At 34.5% G+C, this 9959-nt stretch overlaps 1 protein-coding gene across 1 annotated transcript in view; it reads left to right on the forward strand.

The window, feature by feature from the left end:
• LOC141523842 (interleukin-1 receptor-associated kinase 1-binding protein 1-like) overlaps window positions 1-9592 on the forward strand; it is a 30776-nt gene extending 21184 nt beyond the window's left edge. The window contains exons 3-4 of the mRNA XM_074237356.1: window positions 7931-8061; window positions 8148-9592. Coding sequence (XP_074093457.1) covers window positions 7931-8061; window positions 8148-8418 — 402 coding nt within the window. The 3' untranslated portion in view covers window positions 8419-9592. The remainder of the gene's footprint in view (window positions 1-7930; window positions 8062-8147) is intronic.
• Window positions 9593-9959: the final 367 nt, after the last annotated feature.

Here is a 9959-nt window from a genome sequence, read left to right on the forward strand (position 1 = left end):
AACTAAAAAAAAAAAAAAAGTTTTTATCCTCACCACCCAGTTCAGCTTCCTTCACTTATTAAGATTATATTTTAAAAATAATGATCCCAAATGCATCCTAGTGGTATCTGTATAACTAAAAAGTCTTAAAAATAAGATAACATTCTCAAATGGATAGACTTAGATTGGGTAGGCATTCATCTACAGAGTCTCAAAGAGAATCCGATGACCTCTTTCAATCTGTTCCTGCTATATATGAGATTAAGATTTTTTTTAATTAAGGTATTTTGTTGTGATCTGAGAGTAGCACACATTTGCTACATAGTTGACCCAGGACTAGGATATAGTTGATAACCAAAGAATAGAAAAACTACAAGGTATTATAGCATATAAATCGACCATTTAGAGTTTTTAAATGACTCCAATTATACTGAAATAGCTTAGGAGGAATGACCCTTTGCCCCAAATAATAAAAATTAGTAAAAAGAAATTTTTAAATTACCAGAATTTGGGGTTTTAAATGCCATTTGTGTAGCCAGCTGGGCGCCTTAAAGCAAAAGTATGCATTGGGGTTGCCACTGACAACTTTAGGCTACCATTACAGAAAAGGTCAAAGTAGCAATGGGATATTCCTATCTAGGACAGATGCTGGAAATATTTTTAGTTATTTTTAACAAAACCAATTAAGCTTGCATTTATAACTGTTTAAATACACATCTCTTAACAACTTAGCTGTTATTCCCTTCCTCTAAATACTTTAATTCCTTTGCAGAAGAAATTATGTTCTGTGCCAACTTGTCCCATGCAATATGTGATAATTTAATCACTCAGGATTAAACTTGAGATCTTGACACCATGAAACCCTAACCAAATAAGATAACTGGCCATAACTATAATTATAGTAAATATTTTAAAATTTAAATATATACGTTCTTATAAATACTGTCTATTATAATAGCATTACGACTTGGATAATCAAAGACTTGCTCCTAATTAGAAGCCTTACAAATGTATTTTTGGGATCAAGGATAGTAAAGAGAAGGGAAATGTCTTTGTTATGAGAAAACATCTTTTTGAATTCAGATAGTAGGTAACTGAACTACTGCTAAAATTTATCTACCACAACACAGAAATTATACAAGGTTTTTTATTATGTTAAAACCAGGATTCAGAGGATTAAAAAATATTTAAAAATTTAAAAAATAACCTTTGAATAATGAGTAAGATTTTTATAAGACTTCTTATAATCAAAAAACTTATTGATGATTGAGAAATAATTCTTTTATATTTTGAAATCTCATGTATTCTTTTATGGTATTAAAAAAGATTCATAATCCCACACTTCTTTCAATGTCAGAAAATTTGAACAATTAAGCAAAATCATGATCTTATATTCCCTCAGTAAACAAACCAAACAAGCTCTCTAGGTAAACTAAGTCAGGTTACAAGTTAAACATTTAGTTTGAAAAAATCTTACACCTACAAAACTACAAAACTACATTTTAAAGAAATCACAGTGGGCTAATTGAGAGGAAGGGCACTACCTTTTAAGAAGGCTGGCATCAGGAAAATTTTTCTATAAAAAAATATTTTAGGGAGGTTTTAAAACTGTTATATTTCTTTCTTCCACTTATCGGTGTCTTATCAGGTGAATTAGAAGTGTTCCCTTAACACTATCATTCCATGAGTCAGGTTTTGGTCACTTGAGGCTAATATTAACAGAAACGGACTTTTAGTTAACCCAACATTTCAGGAGGAATTAGTAAAAAAGAACGTTTTAAATTACCAGAACAATAAAATAAGAGATAATCGAATCAGATTTGAAAATTTCTCAAAGCTGAGACTGGAATTTTTTAAATTGTAAATAATTGTTAGACATTTTATATTTGAGAAATGCCTAACATCTCACCTTAACATTCATCTTTTTCCAATATGTTACTCTTTGGGGGGAGAAAAAGCAAAAAATTTATTATTTATATTACATAAGATGTCTGCTAGTTAACTCATGATTCTTATTGCAATAGATAAAAAAAATCCCTTTCAACTTTTTTAGTAATTAGTGTGTTTTCTCTGAACTTGCTTTATTGCCCCCTGAACTTACTATAATGCAAAGAGTTCTTTGAATGTCCAAAACACTATCAACTTTCTGGCTCTGGGGAAAATTTTGTGAGGTGTTAAACTTTGCACAAATTTGAAATCAGTATATTCCCACAATGCAGTAGTGGGGTAAGTAGGAGTACTCAGCTAGTCTATGTTAGCAAAATTATGAGATTTGCGGGTTCCCCCCCCAATAGACATACATAATTATGAGATTAAAAATGTTAAGGAGGGGCGGCTAGGTGGCACAGTGGATAAAGCACCGGCCCTGGAGTCAGGAGTACCTGGGTTCAAATCCGGTCTCAGACACTTAATAAAAATGTAAACTTATTCAAAGGAAATTAATATAAAGCACCAAGTATTAGAACTTGAGTATATCTGTTGATGAAGGGAACAATAAAATGGTTAAATAGAAGGAAAACCATGAATGCAGTTCCACAGAATTCAACTTAATGCTATAAATATTTATTAAATGCCTACTATGGGTCAGATGCTATGCTTGGAGTTAGAAATATACTTCTTGTACCCAAGGAGTTTAAATTCTACAAAAGGGAAAAAAAAATAGAAGAAAAGTAAGTCTTGCCAATGTCAAATAATTCTGGGAGGGTAAGAAATATAAAAACTGAGAAAATTCCATTAAGTTCAGCAGATTACTAGTGGTCAAAGAAAGTTTCATGAAGGATTAAAAGAAGTCTAAATGTCAGACTAAAAAATAGAGGCTGCCAAAGTAAACCATATTTTTAAGTTAACTATAAGAATAAATAATACAGTATTCATGTGGTATACTGGTTTAATAAAGAGCAAAGAATTAAAATTAGGGATTCATCCTCACCTGGGGTTTGTCATAAGATTATTTCATATTCTCCAGCAAAATAGCCCTTCTTGCCACTGTTTTTAGCAATTATGAGATGGACCCTGAAGAAAGGTGCATGATGTTTAGGTGTTGTTTTTTTCCCCCAATAGTTAATAACTATTATGCACAATGTTCAAGTTGGTTTCTGTATTAAAAAAAAAAGGTGAGAGGAATACATCAGATTGTCAGAGAAAATGAAGTGTTTTGAAAGAACTGAAAAAAGTCCCCTTTCTGTATTCCCTAGGTATATTCTCTATTCCTCCTAATTATACAAAATCATAAAATTTAAGAGATTAAAATCTTGAAGTCCACTTCAGGAATACCCGTTGAAACTGTCCAAACTATCAAGGGTGTACATATCTGAAAAGATAGCAACTACATGAAAAAGGTCACATAAAAAAACATGTTCTTTTCTATAAATGAAATGCTAGATTTTTCAGGTATACCCAGGCTAAACAGTGGGGCTCAACACAGGGCCATTAGCCCAGAAAAATGCATTCTTGCTGCACAGGCTCAAAATCTCAGTGAGTAATCCCAAAGTTTTAGATGTAGATTGTATTATCTTTGAGTATATCCAGATCAAGTATCCCAAAATGCACAAGCACACTTAGAGCTTATGACTGAATCAACCTTTAAATAAGTTTCCTTGCCATATTGAGATGCTACTTTTTGAGAGGAAAAAAAAACATTCCTAAACCAGAAGAGATTCCTGAAAAGATCCCAAAAGCAATTAAAGAATGGATGGGGGGGAGGGGTGAAAATGATCCATATTTATTTGCCAAGTCCACCTAGAGAATGACAAGTATAACAAGATTTGTTATTGTGGTTAAAATTCATGCTTCAGAAATCTATATGCAAATACATAAAGCAGAGGTACCAGATAAATAGAGATCCAAATGCAAGGAGGAATTTTTCTTAAATTCCCACTTTGAGGAATGAAATTTATGAATGGACTATAGTTCAAAAGTAGTATAATGAAGATATATTCTTTTTTTTTTTAAGGTTTATGCAAGGCAAATGGGGTTAAGTGGCTTGCCCAAGGCCACACAGCTAGGTAATGATTAAGTGTCTGAGACCAGATTTGAACCCAGGTACTCCTGACTCCAGGGCGGGTGCTCTATCCACTGTGCCACCTTGCCACCCCTTTGAAGATATACTCTTAAGAAAATTCAGGAACCTCATACTGAAAATGACTAATCTGTAAACATGTTTATCAAAAACATGTATGTACAATGATAACCTAACAGTTCAACACTGGGGGGAAGGAGCATTGCAGGGTTGGGAAGAGAGAGTGGAAGGAGATTTTGTAACTTAAAAATATACACGTACATATGGATGAATGTTGAAAAATAATAAAAAAATTTCAAAAGGGTACTTGGAGCAAGGAGCAAAGGAATTAAGAAGTCACCCCAGGAAAATAAATCATCTAGGGCAACTAGGTGGCGCAGTGGAAGAGCACTAGCCCTGGAGTCAGAAGTGCTTAAGTTCAAATCCGGCCTCAGACACTTAATAATTACCTAGCTGTGTGACCTTGGGCAAGCCATTTAACCCCATTGCCTTGCAAAAACCTAAAAAACAAAAAAAATAGATCATCTAGACAGGAGGAGAAATAGATCACCAGCTTGGCATAAAGATAAAATATTGTAGTTATGGGAGAACTTGGGTTATTTGGATATGTTAGAACTCTGTCAAAGCAGAGTTGCAGATACATTTTTAATATGGCTTTTAATAAAAACTAATTTCTTTATAAGAGGGAGAAAACAGCACAAAATTCTAGATCTGAATGGATTAAATAAGCATTTTAAGTGCCTTCTGTATACCAGGTACCTTGCTAGGTAATGAGAGAGTACCACACAATGACAAAAATTAATCACTTAGCTTCAAGTTACTTACATTCTAGTTAAGGGAAATAACATTCTCAAATAAGGAAATATAAAATGTATACAAATTAAATCCAAAGTAATTAAAAGGAAAGGCTTTGAATTTGACCAACAAAGAGAGGAACTGGTTGGAAAATTTTGAAGTTTGTGACAAGTCTTAGAATTTGTAATAATGAGGGGCGGCTAGGTGGCATAGTGGATAGAGCACCGGCCCTGGAGTCAGGAGTACCTGGGTTCAAATCTGGACTCAGACACTTAATCATTACCTAGCTGTGTGGCCTTGGGCAAGCCATTTAACCCCGTTTGCCTTGCAAAAACCTAAAAAAAAAAAGAAAAAAAGAATTTGTAATAATGAAAAAGGAAACCGACTGATCTTCACCCAAGATTTCAAATAGTATTCACATGGCAAATTCTATAGGGGAAATCAGTCCAGAAGGAATGGGAAGTTCTCAAATAAAACTCTTAAAAATAAAAACAACAAAACTATAGTCCTAATGAGGAAACAAAGGTGAATAGGTTACACCAGGAATTCTTCAACCAGCTCAAAATTGAAGAAGCTATGTATAGAAGATGGAAGGGCAGGTAACTAAAGGTGAATACAGAATGAATGATAATAGCCCTTTAAAAAGTATCAGATGTATGGACAGCTAGGTAACAGAGTGGGTAGGGCACTGGACCCGAGTCAGGAAGGACCTGAGTTGAATTTGACCTCAAACACTTGTTACTTACTAGTTGTAAATCCTGGACAAGTCACTTTAACCCCCATTGTCTACCCCCCCAAAAAAAGTATCAGGTGTTAAAACTAATAAGTTGAGACTATTAATAAATGATATAGAGCCCTTTTTTTTAGCTACAATAGGGAAGGAGAAAAATCAAGAATTAGATAGGACCACTGTTTATTCTGACTCTGAAAAAGATGGCCAAAATTTTACATTTTTGCTCCTGATTACTCTTTTTGTTTTGTTTTGTTTTTTTTAGTTTTTTTGCAAGGCAAACGGGGTTAAGTGGCTTGCCCAAGGCCACACAGCTAGGTAATTATTAAGTGTCTGAGAATGCATTTGAACCCAGGTACTCCTGACTCCAGGGCCAGTGCTTCATCCACTGCGCCACCTAGCCACCCCTCCCGATTATTCTTTCAAGGAAAATGGTCTTTAGGCTGGGAGAGACTAGGACAAAATAGCTAATAAAAAGTTGCAATCCCAAATAGGTGAAACATTTCAGTGAGCACTTAGCTTTCTTCAATGATTTCAAATCAAAATGTTTGAACAAACTCCACCCCAGTTATTAAAAAGTTTTAAGGGGGCAACTAGGTGGTGCAGTGGATAGGGAACCGGCCCTGGAGTCAAGAGTACCTGAGTTCAAATCCTGGCCTCAGACACTTAATAATTACCTAGCTGTGTGGCCTTGGGCAAGCCACTTAACCCCATTTGCCTTGCAAAAAAAAAATCTAAAAAGTATTAAGGTATGATTGCTGAGTCACTATTAGGGATCTGGAAAGGTTGTGAAAAACTGGAAACGTACCTCAGGACTACTAAATAAACTGTTTGCATCAGTTCCTGGCAATTGGCATTTTAAAAATGTTAAAACCTTAAAATGAGCAAATTGGAATAGGGAAAGATTTAAGCAAGTCTGGGAAGAAGGCTCATTATAGTCCATATTTGAAGTAGTGGAGCCTGAAGTAGTTGAAGTAAAAAAGGAGAGATATGAAAGATTTCTTAAATAAAAATCAATAGGACTCAGCAACTGATTGGCTATAAAGGGCGAAGGAGAGTGAATATTGAAAGATAACTCCAAGGTGATGAGCCTGAGGGAATGATAAGTTGATTGTACCATCAACAGATATTATTGTTATAGGGGAGGGAAATTTTTTGAGGGAAGTGGGATTGATCCACCTTAGTATATGTTAAATTTCAGGTGCTAATATGACACCCAAAGGGGATAAGTAGGCTTTAGAAATATGAGATGCCTGTGCAGAAATTTACACTATATTGGAAATATGGAACCCGAAGCTCTGAAGAGAGGTAATGGTTTAATTTTAAGAAGCATATGCCTAGAAGTAATCAAGTTTTGGATGGCATTATCAAAAAAAGAATATAAATAGAAATTCATGGTGTGTGGCTTTTTCCTGGATCCCATTCTCTTTTCCCTCTTTATCATTTCACTTAAAAGTAATTTCATCAGCTCTCATGGGTTTCAGTTATTGTGTTTTGCAGATGACACTTAGATGGACAACCCTTTTTTTCCCATCTCCAAATGCCTAGTAGAGTTTTCACACTGAATGACCCATGAACAACTTAAAACACCCATCAAGTCCAAAATTTAACTACTCATTTCCCCCCCCAAAACCACCTCCCATTCTTTCCTGTTACTATCACAGGCTCCATCATTCTCCCAGTCACTGAGACTTACAATATAGGTAATCATCCTCATCTCCTTTCATTTACTTCCTACCGCCTCGTTTGTCAAGGTTTGTCATTTTTACTTCGTAATATCTTCACTGTGCTCAAAATTTTCTCTGATACTGGCACCACCCTTGTGTAAGCCTTATCAACTGATCAAGAATCTCCCAGCCCCGATCCAACTCCAAGAAAACTCGAATCTCTCACTCTCATTCTCTGTCACACACACACACACACACACACACACACACACACACACACACACACACACACAGACACACAGACACACAGACACAGACAAACCCCGAGCTCTGTTTCTTCAGGTCCCATCTTCTATGAGCCTTTCCCCATTCATAATAAAAGTATAGAGTGTACTGCTTAGTGCCTTCCCATTGAGACTACTCCCCCCCCCACCAATTTATCCTGATTATATCTTTTTTTATATGCATAATTATTTGTTTGAAAGGGTCACTGAGATCAGGGAGTAATTTTTGCCTTTCTTTGTATCCCTTAAACTTAGCACACATAGAACTCGGCATATCAAAGCTTAATAAAAGCAAGTTGGTTACTAAGTTATTATTTGGCATATTAGGCTTTTCTTTTGTACTGTTTTCTACTCCAAGCTGATGTCTTCAGTGCTTTATTTTTCCTCTATACACTCAGAAGAATCTGATACAAGTACAGTTCACAAAAAAATTAATTTTAAATGTTTTTATTTACAGATCTGCATTACATTCACTGAATTTGGAAAAATGCAGGATATTTGTAACTTTCTTGTTGAAAAGCTAGATAGTTCAGTTATTATCAGTCCTCCTCAGTTTTATCATACACCAGGAGCAATTGAGAATCTTAGGTGAGTTAAGCAAATTGTTAAAATAAAATTTTTTGTTACGTGCCTTGTTAATAGTGATTAATATTATTTTGTTTTTTATTCCCAAGACGTCAAGTCTGCCTCTCTGCTGTTGAGAATGCATGGCGAAAAGCTCAAGAAGTATGTCATCTTGTTGGTCAGTCACTTGGAAAACCTTTATTAATCAAAGAAGAGGAAACAAAAGAGTGGGAAGGTCAAATAGACAATCAGCAATTATCTGACCTAGCTGGTCCACTAAGTATACAACAGAAAATCCAAAGTGCAACTATATATGCTTCTTCCAAGGTATTTTTAAACTTTGAGGTTAAGAAAAAGGAAAAGAAGAAAAAAGTGATTTAAAATTCTTCACAACCAAGCATTTTTCATTTTTATAGCTTTTTATGTAATCACCCAAAACCATGATTAAATTTGTATAAATTTAATAAAGTTTTTCTTTATACTGATTAATAGAATACCAGATTTTAGCTGTCCATTGTCAGCTAAAAAAATGGAACCCCAAAGCATACGTAAAATCTTTGTGTTCCTTATTTTCAGTTTTTGCTTTCAGTTCCCATTTTTGCCACATTCTCCTTTTATTGTAATATATCACTTTTTAGTCTAACACCATATGCAGTGGATGCATTAAACATAAATTGAGAGTGTAATAATATAAATTAATCTGCCTTGCTTCATCACATGACTGGAGTTTTACATTTATATTTGGTTTCAGCTTCTGTATTACAACCAAAACTGCCAAAACTAAATACTTTGTGAAATATTAAGTGATGTTAAAAATAACTGGATATCAGTTATTTTTTATGTAACTTCCATTTTTCAAAATTAATTTATTGATGAAATTTTGTAAAACTTGAAAATGTGGAACACCAGCAAATACTTTTGGGTTTAAGTTTCATGTTAAAGGCATATATAATACTGCTTCAAGGAGTTTATAATTTTTTTTAATGTCAGCTAAAGTTAGGCTAATACAGTAACTATTAAAGTAAGTAGAAGGTAATGTTGGCATCATACTTGAAGATTGGAGTAAGGGAACATATACCTGGAAGAGGCACAGCCTTAGCTTTAGTTATAGAGAGGGAATGATGCAATATCCTAAGCAAATGATCATTGCAAGTCTTCTGGGATAAAAGAATCATGATGCCCAGAAGTAGCAACAAAAACAGCTCAAGTATGTCAGCTTGTGGCTCAGTCACTTGGAAAATCTTTATTAATCAAAGAGAGAAGGAAACTAAAGAATGGAAAGGTCAAATAGACAATCAGCAGTTGTCCAGAATTCTTGATTGGTTCCCATTACAAAAGTGATCCTTTTGACTAAAAATAGCTAAAATAAAATATTCAGCATTGAGGGAATGATAGATACCACATTTGAGGAACCCTAAAACAGACAACCAGACTAAAGACTGAGCTAGGATAAAATAAAAGAAAAAACAAAACAAGATCATTTGAAGTTTATATAAATTATAAGATGATTTTAGATATAAAATAAAGTAAATATATTTAAATGAAAAAGGAAAAAGCTTACTGTATTGCAAATTATTTCAGGGTAAAGACTATGCCTTATTCTTGAATCTCCCTCAGCACTTTTTATAGTGCAGAACTGTAACTAGTAAAACAATAACTAGTAGAAACTTTGGCCTGTCATGGCACCAGGTCCAGACTCCAAGAGGGCCACAATACTACTACTTTTTACCAAGATGTAAAGTTAGAAACTAGTGATGCAGAGAAGCCTGGGCTTGGGAGTGATGATATCAGTAGGAGACAAACTTTGTAAATCCTTTGTTTGCATTGTAAAGGGAATCTTCCTTTCTCCTTCTACACCTGAGGGCCTGACCTTTAACAGGATTTGGACTGCATTGTTTTTTAGTGGGGCAGCCAGGGAGCAC

The sequence above is a fragment of the Macrotis lagotis genome, chromosome 5, assembly GCF_037893015.1.
Source record: "Macrotis lagotis isolate mMagLag1 chromosome 5, bilby.v1.9.chrom.fasta, whole genome shotgun sequence".
Taxonomy (NCBI): Eukaryota; Metazoa; Chordata; class Mammalia; order Peramelemorphia; family Peramelidae; genus Macrotis; species Macrotis lagotis.